At 38.0% G+C, this 20934-nt stretch overlaps 1 protein-coding gene and 1 long non-coding RNA gene across 17 annotated transcripts in view; one reads left to right on the plus strand and one right to left on the minus strand.

Annotated features, from left to right (window-relative positions):
* The window catches only part of LOC122205207, a 49131-nt gene that overhangs the window by 25247 nt on the left and 2950 nt on the right, over window positions 1-20934 (plus strand). For all 8 annotated transcript variants that reach the window (XR_006195947.1, XR_006195950.1, XR_006195949.1 and 5 more), the window contains 3 exons: window positions 3267-3458; window positions 6987-7075; window positions 8336-8521. This is a non-coding gene — a long non-coding RNA (uncharacterized LOC122205207). The remainder of the gene's footprint in view (window positions 1-3266; window positions 3459-6986; window positions 7076-8335; window positions 8522-20934) is intronic.
* Window positions 1-20934, minus strand: part of KIF27 (kinesin family member 27) — a 98499-nt gene that overhangs the window by 11884 nt on the left and 65681 nt on the right. For all 9 annotated transcript variants that reach the window (XR_006195943.1, XR_006195944.1, XM_042913361.1 and 6 more), the window contains exons 13-17: window positions 17906-18082; window positions 10577-10792; window positions 5756-5962; window positions 4204-4402; window positions 847-1011 (exon numbers count right to left, since the gene is read on the minus strand). Coding sequence is in view for 7 of the 9 variants with exons in the window: in XM_042913361.1 (XP_042769295.1) it covers window positions 847-1011; window positions 4204-4402; window positions 5756-5962; window positions 10577-10792; window positions 17906-18082 (964 nt within the window). In the remaining 2 variants the exon portion in view is untranslated. The remainder of the gene's footprint in view (window positions 1-846; window positions 1012-4203; window positions 4403-5755; window positions 5963-10576; window positions 10793-17905; window positions 18083-20934) is intronic.

Genomic DNA, 20934 nt, shown 5'->3' on the forward strand with positions numbered 1-20934 from the left:
CTCCCCTGTGGTAACGACCAGTTTGTTCTCTATAGCTAAGAGTCTGTTTTTCTGGTTTGTCTCTTTTTCAAACATTTGTTTTGTTTCTTAAATTCCACATATAAGTGAGATCATATGGTATTTGTCTTTCTCTGACTTTTTTCACTTAGCATTATACCCTCTAGATCTATCCATGTCCTTGCAAATGGCAAGATTCCATTCCATTCTTTTTTATGGAATATTTTATGAATATTCCATGGTATATATGTATGTGTATATATGTATATATACATACATACATATACACCATGGTACACATGGTGTACATACATATATACCATGATATATATGTACTGGACACTTGGGTTGAGTCCATAATTTGGCTATTGTAAATAATGCTGCAAAAAACATGAGGGTGCACATATCTTTTTGAATTAGTATTTTCAAACTTTTGGGTAAATACCCAGTAGTGGAATTACTCGATCATATAGTAATTTTGTTTTTAATGTGAGGAAACTCCCTACTATTGAGGAAGTCCACAGTGGCTGCACCAGTTTGCATTCCCACCAGCAGTGCATGAGGGTTCCTTCTCCACATCCTCGCCAATACTTGCTGTTCCTTGTGTTGTTGATTTGAACATTACATATAGTTCCTGACAGGTGTGAGGTGGTATCACCTTGTGGTTTTGATTCGCATTTTCCTGATGATCAGGACTAGACGACTATTTTTGTTTACCGAGACCAATACAAGTTAAATATCGAATTCTAAATAACCACATCAATTGGAAAAGGCTAAACTCCAAGTCAGTCACCAAATACTAGATACACCAAATACTGTCAGCGTGACAAGTAATACTAAAGGTCTTACGTTCAGATGGTACTTGTTGCCGCCGAACTGTTTCCCCTACCAATTCCTTAAGTTTCTTCTTAAGATCTCTGCTAGTTTTCTTATAGAAATAAAGGTCTTTTTCCAGCTGCTGGATTTTATCTTCATATGTTTTGAAAGTTTCCATAATGCCTTCCCCCTCTTGCTCTATGAAATAGAAATTTACACTTCAAATCAGTTTAAAATAAATGGCTGAAAATTATGTTCTAACATAGTCTCCAGACTATACTTAATGAGTCAGAAGTATGTTACCTGTATCTGGTACCTGAAAGGATTTGTTTGCAGCTACAACTTGGATTCTTCTAGCCTTAGTCACCTTCTCCACCCTACCCCCTATCAATTACCACATTTTCACAATTCATAACTGCTTTTTGAGTAGCACTCACTAGATTTATCCTTAGAACAGCATAAATAAGGTGTTTTCCATTAAAAGTTCATGTTTGGAACCTGTCCATCAGTTGCATCACTTAAAGTTCCTATCAGGAACTGTGGATGTATGGAAAGTCATAGGCTCAAGAAATCTACAGCCAAGCCTCTACCTCTAAAAAAAAACTCCAAAAACCTGTCAAAAGAGGCTATAGAAAGATTAAATAACAAAAGCAAATACCATACAAAAAGACCGGAAAAGAGCATGAGTTGTAGTTTATGCTACAATATAGCTTAAAGCTTCTAATTAATATTTATGAATGTCTAATAAACTGTCCCTATTGGGTATGTTTTAGAATCAGTAAAACCTAGTTATTGACCCTCTGAAAATAAATACTTTCCGACCTACTTTTTCCTATTGGTAAATTTACAAAATGGTCCTACTGATTGTAATGATCCTTTGTTGTAACTGGCTGTTTTGAAAAATGTGATCTAAGTATATTGGATATTTTAAATTAACTCATTATCTTGTATTTAAAAGTACTTTAGGGGCACCTGGGTGGCTCAATTGGTTAAGCATCTGACTCTTCAGCTCAGGTCATGATTTCACAGTTCATGGTATCGAGCCCCGTGTCAGGCTCTGATTCTCTTTCCCTCTCTCTGCTCCTACCCTGCTCACTCGTGCACTCTCTCTCTCTCTCTCTCTCTCAATCTCTCAAAAATAAATAAATAAACTTTAAAAAATACTTTAAATTAGGGGTTCCTGGCTAGCTCAGTGTAGTGTGCAACTCTTGATTTTGGGGTTGTGAGTTTAAGCCCCATGTTCGATATAGAGATTAGTTTAAAAAAATCTTTAAAAAAAATCTTTAAAAAATACTTGAAATTAGGGGTGCCTGGGTGGCTCAGTCGGTTAAGTGGCCGACTTCGGCTCAGGTCATGATCTCGCGGTCCGTAAGTTCGAGCCCTTGTTGGGCTCTGTGCTGACAGCTCAGAGCCTAGAGCCTGTTTCAGATTCTGTGTCTCCCTCTCTCTGACCCTCCCGTTCATGCTCTGTCTCTCCCTGTCTCAAAAAAAAAAAAAAAGTTAAAAAAAAATACTTGAAATTAATAACACCATAAATCAGAATCCTCATAAAGAATACATCTGGGCATCTGGGTGGCTCAGCCAGTTAAGCGTCAAACTCCTGATTTTGGCTCAGGTCATGATCTCACAGTTCATAAGACTGAGCCCCGCACTGGGCTCTGTGCTGACAGTGTGGAGCCTACTTGGGATTCTGTCGCTCCCTCTCTCTCTGGCCCCTCCCCTTTGTGTGTGTGCATGTGTTTTCTCTCTCTCTCTCTCTCTCTCTCTCTCTCTCTCAGAATAATTAGGTATTTAAAAATATTATATATGTCAACTTAATTTTACATACCATATTTAGTTGAAATTAGAAAATTCATAAATTATTAACATTTTGTTATGAAAAACTTATCCCAGCTATAGAAATGAATGATTTTTAAAATGTTCTTATTTGGCTATAGCATGAGCTTTTGTGGTACAATGCATGTCACTTGAAAAATACATTAAAAATTCTAATAAGGGGTGCTTGGATGGCTCAGTCAGTTGAGCGTCCAACACTTGATTTTGGCCCAGGTCATGATCCCAGGGTCATGGGATCAAGCCCTGTGTCAGGCTCCATGCTGGGGGTGGAGCCTGCTTAGGATTCTTACTCCCTCTGCCCCTCTCCTCCACTCTCATGTTCTCTCTCTCTCTCTCTCTAAAACAAAAACAAAAACAAAAACAAAGAAAACCCCCACAAATCTATTAAAATATCACTTTATAGAGACTTAAGACAGAACTAAAATAAGGTAAGGAGAGCTGTTTGAATGAAGTGATGTATAGGATCCTGTCAAGGAAATCCTGTCATCAGACAACCGCTTGCTAATTAACTGGCTATAAAATTAACTTAGAGGCACACTGCTTCAACACTCAAATTTATATATTTCCCAATTTTCTGCTTGCTCATGTTGTTTCTCCATTGTTTAACCCATTTCCAGCTATAGATTCACAAGAATCAAGACTAAGCAGCTAAGCAGCCTGGATTGAAGCATTACTAGCATCGCCAGGCAGCGCTTCTGTTGCCATAGCAACTACGTACTGGCCAAATGGCAGGTAACATGAGGACCAACTGCTATGACTGCTCTTTTCACACCAGAATTGACGGCTGAACTACTGTGCACTGATTAACAGTATGTGTCCACTGATGGTAGACTAATTTTGACCTAAGAAATAATCTTAATGCATAAAACTTACAACTAACTGAGTACTGTGACAAATATAACTAGAAATCTGACAAAGCCTATCGCTTTAATTTTCTGGAGGGAAAGTAATTTAAATATCAAGGTACTATATCCTTTGGCGACAGAAACTTTTCAACTGTGTACCACAAAGCTAGAAGTCATCCCACATTTGTACATAGAAAATAGACCAACAACAGGGCACCCGGGTGGCTCAGTAGGTTAAGCGTCTGACTCTTGATTCGGCTTAGGTCATGATCTCAGGGTTCATGAGATTGAGCCCTGCGTCAGGCTCTGTGCTGGTAGTGTGGAGCCTGCTTGGGATTCTCTCTCCGTCTCTCTCTGCCCCTCCCCCATTCATGCTTGCTGTCTCTCAAGATAAATAAACTTAAAAAAAAATAGACCAACAACAAACTGAGGGGGAGGTTCTTGTGTGTAGCACTAGGGACAGGCAGAGGGATGGCATTTCAAGCATGAATAGCCCTACATCACAGTCAACTATCCCCACGTGTGGTAACCCAACTATCCCCTACGTGTGGTAAACATGCAAAGCACAAAAACAAGTACAAGTAGTAACTATTTATTCATGTTTGACTTTTCATGTTGGGAGTTTTCATTAATCAAATTCTGTCCTATCTTCCTTTCCTAGCCCCTCTGACACATCATTTTTCCACAACTGACCAGAAGGGGCAGGTACCTTTAACATGATGCAACAGCAGCTGCAGTTTTTGCTCATGTTCCTTTTGCTGGAGAGTCAGTCTCCGGTCGCACTGCAATTTCAGATGTTCCAGTGCAGATTCCAACTCACGAACCATATTATCCCGTTCCAGAATCTTCATTTTAACTTCTTCATTCTCTAACTGTAGTTTCCGTTCAGTTTCTCGCAAAATGACCACCTAGCAAAGAAATTTTTTGACCTTTTAACTTTGTCTTAAATAGCCTAATATAATAAGCTACTTCTCTCAGGCTACCTAAAGAACTCCCTTAGTCCCCATGGAATAACTAAGCGAATGCTTTGTAACATACCCACAAAATAACCCAATAGCCTTTTGAGTTTGTTGGGATTCTGAACTGGTTACAAGCTTCATTTTAAATATAATGTGGCTCTATCACCCCCTCCATCATCTCTTAGACATGGTCTCTGCAGTTTATATTTACAATCCTATAACTATTTCTCCAGTCTAAGAAGATAACAGGAACCTAAAGACTCTTGTAACATCCACGTAATTCCCAGTTTTAACTCCAAAATGGATGTTATAAATAAGTAACAGACTTTTCTGAAACTGTAAATACAGAGTTCAGTCTCAGACTGTGCATTTAGTCCAATGGGTTCTTCTCTGCACTGCTGTGAAGTGAAGATACTTCACAGAACTCACTAATGTAATGACCTTCTGTCTAGAAATAAATACTCAGGTTCCCAGGGTCAGAAAACCCACTGACCTTAACCTGGGTGCTTTGGGTTAAGAACCTGTGCTCTAACCCGTGAGTTCTCTGTATCAGAGCCTCAGACAGCACCACACCATTTTTCTGCCCTTCATACATGTGGTAATAAGGATGCACTCTGATCAATGATAGTAGCTTACTACTGACAGTCATTATTCAAGAAGAGGGCTGTGTATAACATTTCCATTAATTTTTTCATCTTTATTTCACTTGTCTAACAGAACTAGAATTTTATTTTAAAATTCCAGTGTTTTATTTTTCATTAATTGTCTGATATTCCTTTACACTGAATATACCTTTCAGAGAAAAGAGTTATCTGTTTAACACTTCATAATATATACCTTAAGAGAAGACATCATTCAGGTTAATGCTAAAATCTACTATTATCTTCATTTCAGTTCACAGGTCTGATGATAATGTACAGGTACAACCCCCCCCCCCCAGCAACGAAGGAAAGGGAACCCAAAGTTGGAGGGCCCTTGATTTTTCATGAATGCTGAGCAGCAACAAGCAAATCTAGAAAATATCCAAGAAATAGTAACTGAGGAATAGAACTTGAATTCTTCGGTTTTTAAAACTATTACAAAAAGCCCTTCTTTCAAAAGGCCCTTCCAACTTCAAGAACCTCCCGAAGTTGGACATGCACAAAACTTTCAGATGATTACACTCAGTACTGGGAATGGGAAATCATACTTCAATGGTATTTATGCCATCAAATTTTTAGGCCTTTCAATTTCTTAAATGTGAGACATATAAGCATCCTGACCCACCCTTCTATAAGAAAATCCTGTCCCTCAGGAACAAACCTTATTGAAATATCTGAAAAGAATAGCTCTAATCTCAATGGGACTCAGGCAAATTAGTTTTTCCAAGACATTTGCTTCACTACAAGAGAGGTTTTGGAATGAAGCTCTGAGCGAGTTCTGGCGACTCCGGATACTTTCATTCTTGTATTCAATTGCAGCTTCCAAAGCTTCAATCCCTTCTTCAAGTTGAAAAAGAACATGTTCTTCCTAGATATAATAGAAATCACCCATTTTAAATGTAATACTACAACTTGGACTTGGTCATACACTAAGATCTCAACTATGCTACTGGAGTCTAACAAACATTACCATTTGTCTACTAAATTTTAATAATGTTTATTGAGTGCCTGCAATGCTACACAATGTATGTGTATACACACATATATAAAACATAGAATCATTGAATGCTTGCAATAAACTTTGTGTAGTAAAATGGAAAAGGCAAAAGCTAGGTGAGTTATGAAACGTCCCAAGGTCATACGGCAAATGCCAATAACCAGGAAATACACTTGAACAAAGCCTCAGCCTCCAGGACCAGCACTATTGCCAGGTGTCTCCTTCCACAGCTCCTAAAGTGTATATTATGTGTCCGAGAGATCTGGATACTCCCTAGTATCCCTTCAAAGATCTATCGAAATAACAGACTTCCAGGAGGGAAAGAAGAAATAGATTTAGAATAAATTATTAAGGACTAGTCATCAGAAGAGAATCTCTTAGGGAGAAAAGATTATGGCATAAAAAAAAAAGTAGTGAGAATTTAAGGACATGAAACATTTCATAAAATTCCTATGAGATGTCATTACGGGGCAAACAAAGGCATTAAAAATGGTGGTGGTACAACTTTTTTCATATGCTAGAGAAGATTTCCTTCGTAGGGAAAAAAAAAACCCACAACAAACCTGATGCATCCCTGTCAGTTCTTTGGACTATCCAAACACATAATATTTGGGGGTGTCCAAATTTCTGGCAAGAAATTATTTCAAACTTGGTGAGACTTGGATAAATATTTCTGTATACCTGTATGTGTGGTGGAGGGTTACCACAACTTTGAGTTCCTTGAAGGCAGACCATCTCGTCCATACTCAAGTCCTTACTGCCTGGCACAGTACCTATCATACAGTTTAAACTCAGTAAGTATCTGCTGAATGAGTTAATGAAGAAAAAGGAGAAAAAAATATTTTCATATGTCTGATTATGTGATCGAAATATTTCTTTCCACTCCTTCCCCCAGCATTTCAAGAGAAAATAAGGTTAATATTTCTGATCTACCTAAAGAATAGACTGACTTTCAGAACTCCTTTTCTGGAATCCAGGGAAAAGGTATGTTAACTCATTCCAGTGGGAGGTTGAGTAATACTTACTAAAAAAAAAATTTATAAAATATCTCCTGAAAGAGCTATTTTGTTTCTCTGTGCAATCACTAACCATCAAGGATTTGATGATTTGATAATCACTCCATCAGGAAGAAAATAATATTCACCTTTTTAAGAAAAACAAACTTAAGTCCTGAAAGGTACATTGGTGAATGGATAAGAGGAACCAGAAAATAAAGGTGGACTATCCAAAGAACATATTTAACTTTTGAATGCATACTATGATATTTTCCAAAAACAAATGTGGCAAGAGTTTACCTTTATATATGTCTGAGAACAATTTGGCCCAAATTTAGTTTCTATAGTTTGCATCTAAATTAGGGAAGTACTGAGATAATATAAGGCAGTATGAATACAGAACCCTGAGGATGGCCCAATCCAGTGAGGCTGCAGTGTATAAATATTCGTGATTCCCTTGAACCCAGCAATAGGTGTGGGTTGGCAAGATGAATGGCAATGGGAAACTGTTCCAGGATGAAAAATGGCCTGGAGGCAAATGACAGATTATCAAGAGTTGACTAATGTTTTATCACAGAGCACTGCTTTTTCACACATGCACCAGGGATCTTGTTAAAATGCAGATTTCTGATTCAGCAGGTCTGGGTGTGGCCCAAGGCTCTGCATTTCTAACAGGCTCCCAGGTGAGGCTGCTGCAGATCCAGAGAGCACACTGAGAGCAACAAGCACCTAAAGCAGGGGGTCTCCAAACAGTTTAGATCACACATCCCTATCAGCGGAAAACCAAAACCAAAAACAAACACACATAAAGTAAACACTTTTAAGCATTGTATATACGTATATTTCTCCGTAAGTTATATGCATGCAGTTTAGTGATAAAACATGAAATTGAAAGTACAAGTGAAATAAACATAATAGTTCTTATATTTTCTCCTATGCCCCTCTCACTGAGCAACTGCTGTGAATTATTAGAAAAATGGAGTTGAAGTATTTTTTTAAATTTGTTTACGGAATTTACCCACAGAACGAAGTATTTGTCTGTATTAAATTGTTGCAGAATCCTGTACTAGTTTAATCTAAAATCTTTCTATCACTTCCCATTATGAAAACGGTTTTAATCTATTGTGGCAAGAGAAAATAATTCTAAGCTAGTTTAAAGACATCGAAACAGCCAACTATTGCACCTAGATTTTACTGATGTCTTGTGTCACATCACAATCTCATGTTCCTGATCACCTGCTATTGGCAGATCTGTTTGGTAATGTTAATCTTGGCATTAAGACAGTAGTGAGAGCAGAGCCCACTTGAGACTGACACTAAGAAGAACCAACCCTGTGGAAGAAGGCTGCACGGAAGCTCCCATAGCTGATGGAACCCCACGAATTGTAGGAGGCTCATCATTCCCTCAAACCAATCCAGACTGGCTGCTACACAGGTATTATGCATGGTGCTGTGTTTTCCCCACAAAACCCTAAATAATGTTTTTTAGTTACAGAATTCTATATGAAATAGAAATGTAAATGTTTCTTGATAGTGACAATGGAACTTCTACCCCTTCTGCAAAAATAATTTGCTCGTTCCCTTCTCCATGCCTTATTTATGGTGTTCTATCTACAATGGCCTTCTTTCTTGTTATCTGCCAGTATCGTGGTTTTCATAATTCAGCTCAAGTTTCTTTAAATTTTTTTTTTTTAACATTTATTTATTTTTGAGAGAGCGAGACAGAGCCTGAGCTGGGGAGGGGCAGAGAGAGAGGGAGACACAGAATTGGAAGCAGGCTCCAGACTCTGAGCTGTCAGCACAGAGCCCGATGCGGGGCTCAAACTCATGGACCATGAGATCATGACCTGAGCTGAAGTTGGAAACCCAACCGACTGAGCCACCCAGGCACCCCTCAGCTCAAGTTTCTAATGCACCAAAGTTGCCTTGATGAATCTTCCCCCCACGTGATCACTGCATTGCTTTGTATAAATAATATAATAAGTATAGTTTTATTACATTATTATAACTTGCTTTTTTTATGTTCTTCAGGGTTTAGAGTTTTCTTATATTTGTCTCTTTTCCCCAGATAGAGTATGAATTTCTCAAAAGAAGCATAATGCTTTTTACTGTTTTGGTTTCTTCTATAGGGTCCGGTAACAGTCTTGGGCAGGCAAGAATTCCTTAAATACTAGTATTATATTTTGCAGTATCTTAGGCTCTCATACCTCTCGATCTACAAGGCCAGGCTCCAATTTAACAGCCCCAGGAGGACAGTCTGATTCTGTGATCCTCTCAGCTACTCATGTTATTAAACTGGGCAGTGAAGCTTATAATGCCACATAGCCCCCAATCAAGTTAGTCTTCAATTTCTTTCATCCACACAGTGAACAACAATCTCATTTATGAAATCTTTGCTCTTGTTCCTTCTTACCCAGCCCCCTTAACTTCCATCTCCCATTTGCTCCAATCTAAAACCATACGAGATTCGGCAAGGTGCGTGATCCCCAGCTACTCACTTTCCCTTAACAATCTTCTCTTGCTTTGGTCATGACAGGACAGCAACAATAAATATTTGCATAGAGGGGCATGTGGGGGGCTCAGTTGGTTAAGCATATGACTCTTGATCTTGGCTCAGGTCATGATATCACAGTTCGTGAGTTGGAGCCCTATGTCTGGCTCTGCGCTGACAATGCAGAGCCTGCTTGGCATTCTCTCTCTCTGTGCCCCTCCCCTGCTTGTACTCTCTCTCTCCTCTCAAAATAAATCAATAAACTTACAAAATATTTGTAGAGAACATGTAGGCTCAAAAATTCATACTTGTCTGATAAAGTAAGGGATAAGTACCATTGCCAACTGATGTAAAATTTTGAAAAAAGACAAAGTCTGGGACAATTGTGACAGCCAATAAATATACTATCTTTTATAGAGTTTAAAAAAATAAAGGTGAGAGGAGCCATAAGCTCTCCCAAATGAAAACTGCAACTCAAAGGTATTTTTATTGGGATTTGAGTTCTATGCATCTACTTGGGCTGGAATATGCTCCTGCAGGCTGGGCCTTTCTGAAGGAATTAACCCTTAATGTCCTAGTCATTCATGTATGTAACGAATTACCTAATATCGTTCAAGAAAGTTGCAGAGAGAGGAGGTAGGTGCTCTCTTCGGAAGAACTGAGAAAAAGAGTTCTTCAGCTCATCTGTGTTCTGTGATGTCAGATGAGAAACCCCAGCTGAGAAAGTCCCTACTCAAGGTAAATGTTAGTTTCCCATCCGTGGAGATGCCAGTAGGAGGCCATGTTCACGGACCCCTGTGTGAGGATATTACAGTCTCTGGTCAAGCATGGCTTATGGCACCTAATGGGTGCCAGCTCAACTTATTACATCTGACAAAGTTTCAAGAAAACAGAGTTTACCAGATTTATCCATTTTTATGTTTAAGTTAACAAAGACGGAGGAAATCATCCAAGTGACCCATCATAGAGCACTTCCAGTTCTAAAGAATACTGACTTACTTCAGGTGACAACACACTACCATTTTTAAGTTTCTCGTCCACACTGTTTCTTCGTCTCTGTAGCTGATCCTTCTCTTTCTGGAGGGCCTGAACTTGTTCAGAAATCTTTATTTTCTCCTCAGCCGTGCTGCGTTGCAGCTCTACATTCTTTTCAGACAACTCTTGGTCCAACAAGTTCAGGCGAGTTGATATTTTCAAACTATCTGTGTTTAAGACCTAAAAAGACACAATCAACCAAACACCCCAAAAACAGTTATTAGAAACCCAAACTGCATATAAATTAGGAAAAACAGAAAAAAGTTACTAACTGAATATATTTTGAGCTTCCACATTATTGTTTTCTCTTATGGAGTTTTTTGGGCTGGGGGGTTCATTTTTTAAAATCTTAAATCGAATGCCTTTTTTTTTTTTTTAATGGAGATTCCAATGATGAATTTACTGCCAAGTATTGCTTGGCTATACCAGACTACAGAGTATTAGTTTTAAGAGGTAACATTTTTTGGGGGGCGCCTGGGTGGCTCAGTCAGTTAAGCGTCTGACTTCGGCTCAGGTCATGATATCACAGTCCGTGAGTTCGAGCCCCGCGTCGGGCTTTGTGCTGACAGCTCAGAGCCTGGAGCCTGTTTCAGATTCTGTGTCTCCCTCTCTCTATGACCCTCCCCCGTTCATGCTCTGTCTCTGTCTCAAAAATAAATAAACGTTAAAAAAATTTTTTTTAAAAAAGAGGTAATATTTTTCTTTTGTATTATTTTCTAAATTAAACTTTTCTTCCTTGGCCTGTTACACAGTTATATGGTCTGTAACTATAAGTTCTCTATAGGTTGAGATTTGGTTTGTTGTTTAAACATATAATTTGTTTCTGCTCTTATTTCATTCTGGTCAGAAAATATGGCCAATTAGAGTAATGGAGATCTTCATTATGGCCTAACTTAAAAGAATTTTTTTTTTAAGAAAATTTTTAAGGGGCACCTGGGTGGCTCATTCGGTTAAGTATCCAGCTCTTGATTTTGGCTCAGGTCAAGATCTCACAGTGAGTGTGAGCCTTGCGTCAGGCTCTACGCTGGTAGTGTGGAGCCTGCTTGGGATTCTCTCTCTCCTCCTCTCTCTCACGACTTCCTGGCTCATGTTCTGTCTCTCTCAAAATAAACAAACATTAAAAAAAGAAAATTCTTAAAATGGATTTTCATCTAAGTAATTACATGTATATATACCACAGGTTTAAAAGTTTTTAAAAAAGCAGGCTCCCTACCCCACCCTCTTACCTGAGTCCCACTCTCCAGAAACAACTATCTTCAACCTTTCTAGCTATTTCTGCTTGTGTTAATGTCCATGTTTCTAAATAACATAACCAATTTCAAATAGTGCCCACAGATGGACTATTATGGAAGACGAGCACTTGGCACTATTATGCCTCCTCTACTTCCCCTCCCTCTAGTCTCCCAGTATAAGGTGTATTACAGTTTTATGTTAAATCAATATTCAGTTCACATAGCTTTGTGAATATTATTCACAGCTCAAATGTCTCGTATAAAATTATCATTTTCCATAGGGTATGACTGCTGGTATGTTCTACTAATTCTTCTCCAATACAATTACACAGTTCCTCTCAATACTGTTTTTTTTTCACTTGACCAAAACTTAAATCAGGTCATCTTTTTGTTCTATTCTTTTTCTGGAAACATTTTGCCTGAAATCTCCATCCTCCTGCTCCAAACTGGACTAGTTATTCTGGAATTTCCTTTTAGTATTATCCCTGGAATTTCCATGTTGGATCACACTTTCAGTACCCCAAGTCTTCCTTTTTCATAGCTGATGCCCTCATTTTTGTGGAGCATATCCTCAAGTAGTTTCCTGAGAGATGAGGTCAGAGATCATTCTTTTCACTTGAAAATGCCCTTATTCTGCCTTCATATTTGATTCAGAGTTAGGCTCAAAAGAAGTCTTGATTGGAAATAATCTTCCTTGTGAGTTGGAAGACTGCTGCAGGTCTTAGTTTCTACTGAAGAAGGTTGAGAAGTCCAATATCATTCTGATTGTTGAGATTTACAAGTGACTCATGTCTTCTATCTGGTAGTTTTCAGGATCTTTTTTTTTTTTTCCTCAGTATACTTAAAACTTCACAGTGATAAGCTTTTGGCACTCATTTTGCTGGGCCCTTGATGACCAATTTCCATCTAGAGTCTCACATCTTCAGTGTTGGGAAAATTTTTTGTATTGTCTTTGATAGTCCCCTCTTCTGTTTTCTCTGTTATAGCTTTCTGAAATTCTATTTCTTGGACGTTGGACTTCTGGATTTATCTGCCAATTAAATTTTTTTCTCTTATTTTCTATTAATTTATTCTTTTATTTACTTTCTGGGATATTTTCTCAATGTTATCCTCCAACGCTTTAAATTTCCAACAGTTCTCGGGGTGCCTGGGTGGCTCAGTCAGTTGAGCATCTGACTCTTGATTTCGGCTCAGGTCATGATTCCAAGGTCATGGGATTGAGCCCTGTGTTGGGCTCCGTGATGAGTGTGGAGCGTGCTTAAGATTCTATCTCCCTCTCTGTCCCTCTCTCCCTCTCGCATGCTCTTTCTCTCTCTAGAATATAAAACATATGTTGAAAAAATTAAAAATAAAATGTTTAAATTTCTAGCAGTTCTCATTTTATGGATAGACTATATAATCTTTCAACACCCTGAGAATATTAAAGGTTTTTTGAAAGTTTTTTTCAGCTCCTTCCTCTATTTCTGATGTCTCTGAGCTTCTTTTTTTCTTTTGGACTCTGACTTTCAAGTTAGTAGCATTCCTGACATGGATGTCACATTTAAGAGTTAGGTATGAAAATGCTGATAAGTTCTGTAGTAGGTATACTTTGTCACCATGGGATGTATCTGGGGTCTGGCCACTTAGTTGGGGGCCCCCAAGGGTGTTTTTAGGTCTTTCTTCATGGACTGTTTCAGAAAATCCAACAATGTCTTGTTTGGAAGTATAAATCTGGCTGTCAGCATTTTGGGATCCAAGTAGGTGTTAGGAAATGGCTATCTCAGGATTCCTACGTAGACTGACTTTTATTCATTACCTCTTTTGAGTATTCTGACTTACCGTGACGATCTGCTGTACCTGGTTCAAGCTTCAGAAAATAAACCGTCTGGTCTTCGAAGTGAGAAAAGGGTGGTTTCCTGATGATGTCGTTTCCATCCTATGCCTCACTTCTGCCTTCTGAAAATCTTAGTCCCTTCATTTCGGAGTCTTTTTGTATTCTATGTGAATTCTATCTCATAAAGGTATCATTACTAAAAAAAAATTTTTTTTTACATTTATTTATTTTTGAGAGACAGAGCACAAGTGGGGGAGGGGCAGAGAGAGAAGGAGACACAGAATCCGAAGCAGGCTCCAGGCTCTGAGCTATCACACAGAGCCTGACGCGGGGTTTGAACCCACAAACTATGAGATCGAGCCTGATGCGGGGTTTGAACCCACAAACTATGAGATCATGATCTGAGCCGAAGTCGGATGCTCAACCAACTGAGCCACCCAGGCACTCCTCTCATAAACGTATTATTAAAAAAAACAAAAACAAACAAAATACTAGGGGTGCCTAGGTGACTTAGTTGGTTAAGGGTCTGACTTTGGCTCGCGGTCTGTGAGTTTGAGCCCCGCACTGGGCTCTGTGCTGACAGCTCAGAGCCTGGTGCCTGCTTTGGATTCTGTGTCTCCCTCTCTCTCTGCCCCTATCCCGCTCATGCTCTATCTCTCAAAAAAAAAAAAAAAAAAAAAAAAAAAAAAAAAAAAAAAAAGCTCATGCTACAGCTCTCATTCATGTCCCTCTTAAGCTCTCAAGGCATTTGGATTGCAGCCTCTTCTGCTAAGTAAGTAACTACTTACCTATACCTTCCCATCTTATACTTTTTGGTAATCTTTAGTCTTCTGTATCTTTTTTTTTTTCCTTTATGGGCTTATAGCTTTTTTTTTGAGTAATAGCTTTATTGAGATCTAATTCACATACCGAACAATTCACCTAGTTATTTATTTTTAAAGATTTTATTTTAAGTAATCTCTATACCCAATATGGGTCTTGAACTCCCAATCCTGAGACCAAGAGTTGCACACTCCACAGACTGAGCCAGCCAAGCGCCCCTAAGTCCCCGATTTAAGTGTATAATTCAATGGCTTTTAGTATACTCACAGAGTTGTGCACCCATCACCACAATCAATTTTAGAACGTTTTCATTGTCCTCAAAAATAAAACCCCATGCCCCCTAGCAGTCATTCCACTCCCCATTCCCCACTCAGCCCTAAGCAACCATTATTCTACTTTTTGTCTCTACAGACTTGCCTCATCTGCACATTGATATAAATTACATGTACATACAACATGTGTCTTTCGTGACTGGTTTCTTTCCCTTAACACAATGTTTTTGGGGTTCATCCACGTGGTAGCATGTATCAGAACTTCATTCTTTTCTATAGCTGAGTAACATACCCTAGTATAGATATACCACTTTCTGTTTATCCCATTCATCAGCTAATGGGACATTTGAATTTTTTCATTTTGAGGCTATTGTGAATAATGCTGTTATTATGCACATTCATGTACAAGCTTTTGTGTAGACATGTGCTTTCACTTCTCTTGGATATATACCTAGGAGTGGAATGGCTGGGTGACATAGTAATGCTATGATTAACCTTTTGAGGAACTGTAAGATAGTTATCCGAGGCAACTGTACCATTTTACAATCCCACAAGCAGTGCATTAAAATTCCAATTTCTTCATACTGTTGCCAACACTTAGTATCTATTTTTCTGACTACAGCAATCCCAGTAAGTGTGAAGGAGTATCTCATCTATGTTTTGATTTGCATACCCCTGATGGCTATGTTTCATATGTTTATTGGCCATTTGTATATCTTCTTTGAGAAATGTCTACTAGATCCTTCACCCATTTTTAATTGAATTGTCTTTTTATTACTGAGTTAAGACTTCTTTATATATTCTAGAGACAAGTCCTTTATCAAGTATATGATTTGCAAACATTTCTCCCCATTCTGTGGGTTGTCTTTTCAACACCAACTTTCTTGATGGTGTCCTTTGCATAACAAATGTTTTTAATTTTGATGAAGTCCAATTTATCTAATGTTTCTTTTATTGCTTTTGCTTCAGGTATAGCAAAGAAACTATTGCTTAAACCAAGATCACAAAGATTTACACCTTTGTTTTCTTCTAAGGGTTTTATAGTTTTACCTCTTACATTTAGGTCTTCGACTTACTTTGAGTTGAAATCGTTTATGGTATGAAAATAGTTTTTTTTATATCACATTCCATGTCCAAAATGCATAGGATTGAACCTTATAAATATTTCTTAAAACACTGGAAAAAAATGTAATCTATTCACGCCTTTTGTTCAGAAAAGAACCCAGCAGTATAACATCATCAAGTTTCTCTTCTGTTTCATTAAAACAATCTTCAAAGAATCAATTTTGCTTTGCTCTGTTGTGGGTTTCATTTATTTGTACTCTCTACTTACCTCAGTATGTTCTTGCTTCCTAAATTTTACATCTTGTTCAAAGTAGAAAACTTCAATTCCCCCCCCTCCCCGTATCATGAAGTAAACTTATTTCAGGAGAAAGATTTTTTTGTTGTTGTTTTTTCCTCTTTTTTCTTTTGTAATATGGAACAAATAGTAAAGGTCCCAGTTTATTTTCTTCTATTTACACATTGATATTTAAATGTGTTCATCTCTCTTGCTGTCATTTACATGTTTTGAGGGGTAGCTTTTCAAACTCGGCCCTGACGGGGCGCCTGGCTGGCTCCACTGGAGGAGGGTGCAACCTGTGATCTCAGGGTAGTGAGTTTGAGCCCCATGCAATGTGTAGAGACTACTTAAAAATAATAATAAACTTAAAAAATAAAAAAATATATAGAAGTAAAAATAAAACTTGGCCCTTACAGCCAGCGTGAGCAAGCTACCTGATATAGCACCAACAACAAGCCTGGTTACAGGGGCTGCCCCTATCCCTGGGTGCCAATAGCTATTCAACATGAATGGGGAAAGGAGGACAGAGCAGAGGTAAGTTCAGGTTTCCACACTTGTCTGCCTGTTGTATTGAGGTGGAGAGGCTAAGAACACACGACCATCATCTCAGATCTTACTGAAAGGAGCCTGAAAGGAAGGTCTACTAAAGAGGCAGGTCATTGATCCTCGCTGTTCAATTACTCAATGTATAGACTGTCCTCGGCCTGATGGGCAGAAAGTCCTCCTCAAGTCTGGGGCAAGCCAGCTTCATTTTCAGATGCTGTTATTGCTATAGTTGAAAATATACATAGCTACATCCAAAAAACGTATCCCCTGGTTCTTCTATTCCTTCCATAATCATTCCTTTTTCAAAACCTGAAATTGAGGCAAACCCCTTCATAAAAATCACTTATTTGGCTCATAAAACCCATGTTCTCCAGCAAAAGTTCTTGTAAAGGTCCCCAAGTCATTATAATTTGAAAACTGAACAAATCTTCATCACATAAAATCTCTCTTTTACAGCAACCCTGCAAACCCCTAACTTTGGGTAGTAGTGATAGCTAGATCATTTTTTTTTTAATGTTTATTTATTTTTGAGAGAAAGGGAGAGACAGAGTGCGAGGAGGGGAGGGACAGAGACAGAGGGAGACACAGAATCTGAAGCAGGCTCCAGGTTCTGAGCTGTCAGCACAGAGCCTGATGTGGAGCTTAAACTCACAAATGGTGAGATCATGACCTCCTGAAGTAGGACGCTCAACCAACTGAGCCACCCAGGCACCCCAATAGCTAGATCATTTTTAAGTCTATTTTCCCAAATTACCAGTGTTCTCTATACAGCATCAAATGGTACAATTTATTCCTTAAATATCCACTAAACTTAATAATAGAGGTTGCAGGGAGAAAAGGAGAGTTACTGCTTAATGGTTATAGACTTTCTGTTTGGGGTAATAAAACATTTTGGAAATAGGGTGATGGTTGTATAACATTGTGAATGTAATTAATGCCACTGAATCACACACTTAAAAATGGTCAGAATGGCCAATTTTATGTTATGTCTATTTTACCATAATTTTTCAAATACCCAAAAATGTTAATAATAATATACTTGGCAGAACATTGAACCAATGGACATTGAACATTCAACTTCAAAATTGCAATAGATTTTAGTGGTGGTCATTAAATAAGCACTAATATGCAAAAATACATTGAAAACCAGAAGAGTTTTCTTTTGGTTTCTAATTTCATAGTAGTATGCTTTACTTCTTAGAGAGAAAGGTAATCCTAGTTTATATGGCTTACACCCAGAATCCAAGAGCATAACAAATAGCATACCTGGCTAGATCTCAACTTCTTATTTTCCAGGTGGCTCTTCTCCTGTAACAGGGCCTCCTTCTTACAAACTATGGCCTCTCGTTTTTTTAAATCTTCTTCCAGCTCCTCCAATTCTTGGCGTTGGTTCAGGACTTTTTCTACTTCTTCATCTAACCATTTCTTTTGCTCATCCAAATTCTACATTAAAATTTCAAAGAAATGTTATTACATCATTTGTTTTTCTTCTGCCATAGGATGTATATTGTAATAATGTCATTTCAGATTGGCTAAAATACCTTAAATGAACATTTAAAAACTATTGGTGAGAATAATAAAACAGTGTTCCTGTCTAAAATCGTTAGGAAGTGGTTCCAGTTAACATCTTGCTGTGTTTTATAGGGAATTAAGATGTATTCTCCGAACATGTTTGAGTCTGGGATTTTCTAAGTTGACAAAAGGACTGACAATTTTTCCATACATATATTAAGAGGTAATTCTGAGAACAGGCTGGGGGATCTTTTTCTCTGTCGTAGAGGAACATACCTCCATCACAGCACTTACACTGTGTGTTGCTCTACAGTCTGTCTCCCCGACTGACTGAGTTCCTTGACTGACTGGACAGACTGTCTTTTCTAACTCTCTATCCCCAATGCCTGCTATACTTCCTGGCCCATGACCGGCCTTCAATAAAATGTTATATGAATGACTGAATGAATGCCTGATCCAACTAACTAATCAACGAAGTAAGTAAACGAATACACGGTGGAAGACACATATAATAGAGCATGGAAATCCACTCTGCACTGTAGCCTGTCAACATCAATTGTAAGATAAAATGAGCTGGAAGGAGTTCCAAAACAAGTATCTTAGTATTCTCTCAAATCGAGGATACCCAGAAAGAAAAAAATATGAATGGAATAGGACTGTCCAAGATCAGCTCTACCAAGCGCCCATCCGCACTGCGGACATGGTAATGAAGCAATGCCAGATAAACAACAGATAATAGGGAAACAAATCATTCAGTACTATTTTCCAGTTCTTCTCCGATTGATGAAAATGGTACTTAGAAATCTATATTTAAAAAATTAGATGGGGTGTCTGGGTGGCTCAGTCAGTTAAGCGTCTAACTCTTGATCTTTGACCCAGGTCATGATCTCACGGTTTGTGAGACTGAGCCCTGTCGGGCTGTGTGCTGACAACACAGACCCTGCTTGGGGTTCTCTCTCTCCCTCTCTGCCCCTCTCCCGCTTGTGCTCTCTCTCAAAATAAATAAACATTAAAAAAACAACAAAACAATGAGATAGTGAATATGCATGAGGAAAAGAGAGTGAAGTGGCCAAAGCAAAGTAGATCCAGTGCTATGCAGTCCTCCATCCAGACCTAGATAGCATGGCCCTATAAGCACTATCACATCCAAATAATATTGAAGTAATATTGAAGCCTATAATAGTAGCTCTACAGTTTATAAGAAACAGGAAGGATATCCCAGAACAACTATAGAGACACTTTTGTTTCGTTATATCCAGCTCTACCTTAGCAACTCCATACAGGAGAACCTATGAAGTCTAGCAATTAGCTAAAACATATTCTATGAACATTCCTTGACTTGGAGTGGGGTTTGAAAAATTAATAACATCTTTTGTAAGGTCCATTCCAATAGGAGGGAAACCTGAAAAATTATGATTGTTGCTAATAAATGCTGTATACAGCTAACTCCCAGGTACCATGTCAGCAAAAAGGGAGTGAGGGACTGGAATGGCTCTAAGAAATGTCAGTGCTGGCCTCACAGAGTAAGAAATATTTTGGCAGTGCTTTGAAGAATGGGTAGGAGTGCACATAATACAGGTTTTTTAGGGAAATAATAAATGAGTGGATTTTTCTGCATTTGATATAATAAAGGTTACGATTTATACAATTCACTGTACCTTAGTAAGTTTTCTGAAAATTTCTTGATTTGTGTTTTCTCCTTTAATAGCAAAGGTTCCTATCACACAGTTCCTATCACACAATTCAAAAAATACTTCCTTATAAAGGAGCTTCATAACAAATCAATATCCTATTCTAAGCTCTTTGGATACCCATATTGATTACTTTATAATCTTGTTCTTATTTAGGGTCAAATTCTGGAAAGTGGGTTTTTCTTTTGCAGTGTTTAAAAACATGAAGTTTTGTTTTTGTTTTATTAATATTTTTAACCCAATATAGTGCAAGCTGTGGAAATCTTTTTATTGTTGTATTCATTTAAAATTTAGATCCTTAGTGTTTTGAAAAACAGGTCTCACTGCTCTGTGCGTTCCTACCTCTCCTACTCTCCCACATACCCTTTCTGCCCAGAAATGTTATTACCAAGCAGCACAGAATGTCAGAGTGATAGCGCTTAACCAATGTCTAAAACATACTAGGTAAAATAAATAACTCGGAATACATTCATGTCCTCAATTTTACTATTAAAATACATAAAATTTAAGAAAGAGCAAATAAATTTTTCAGAAGGTGATGTATTTAGCATTTGAGTGTAATTAGGTTTAACTGCAGTGTTTTTAAGATTTTTAGAATTGCCATTTTGAACTGACATAAAAATAAAATTTTGTTTCCTAGAACTTTGAGTTAGTTTATAGATATCACTTTTTAAATGTGGCACTAAAACAGGGTACTTGGGTGGCTTAGTTGGTTAAGCATCCGACCCTGCGGTTTTGGCTCAGGTTGTGATCTCACAGTTCATGGAACTCTGTGCTGATAGTGTGGAGTATGCTTGTGATTCCCTATCTCCCTCTCTCTCTCCCCCTTCCCCACTCACTCTTTCTCAAAAATATATAAACATTTAAAAAAATAAATGTGGCACTAAAACAATAACTTTTAATACATCATATATGGTGCATATATAATTTGGTTATGTTTGAATGGAGGGCTCTGATTTTTAGAAATGTATTGTTTCCATGGGAATAAATACAATCCAGTGAACATGGATTTCATGTTTACATTCTACAACATTCAAATAAATGCATTTTTTTATGTTTATTTTTGAGGGGGGGAGGGGCAGAGAGAGGGGG

This window comes from Panthera leo, chromosome D4, assembly GCF_018350215.1.
Source record: "Panthera leo isolate Ple1 chromosome D4, P.leo_Ple1_pat1.1, whole genome shotgun sequence".
NCBI lineage: Eukaryota > Metazoa > Chordata > Mammalia > Carnivora > Felidae > Panthera > Panthera leo.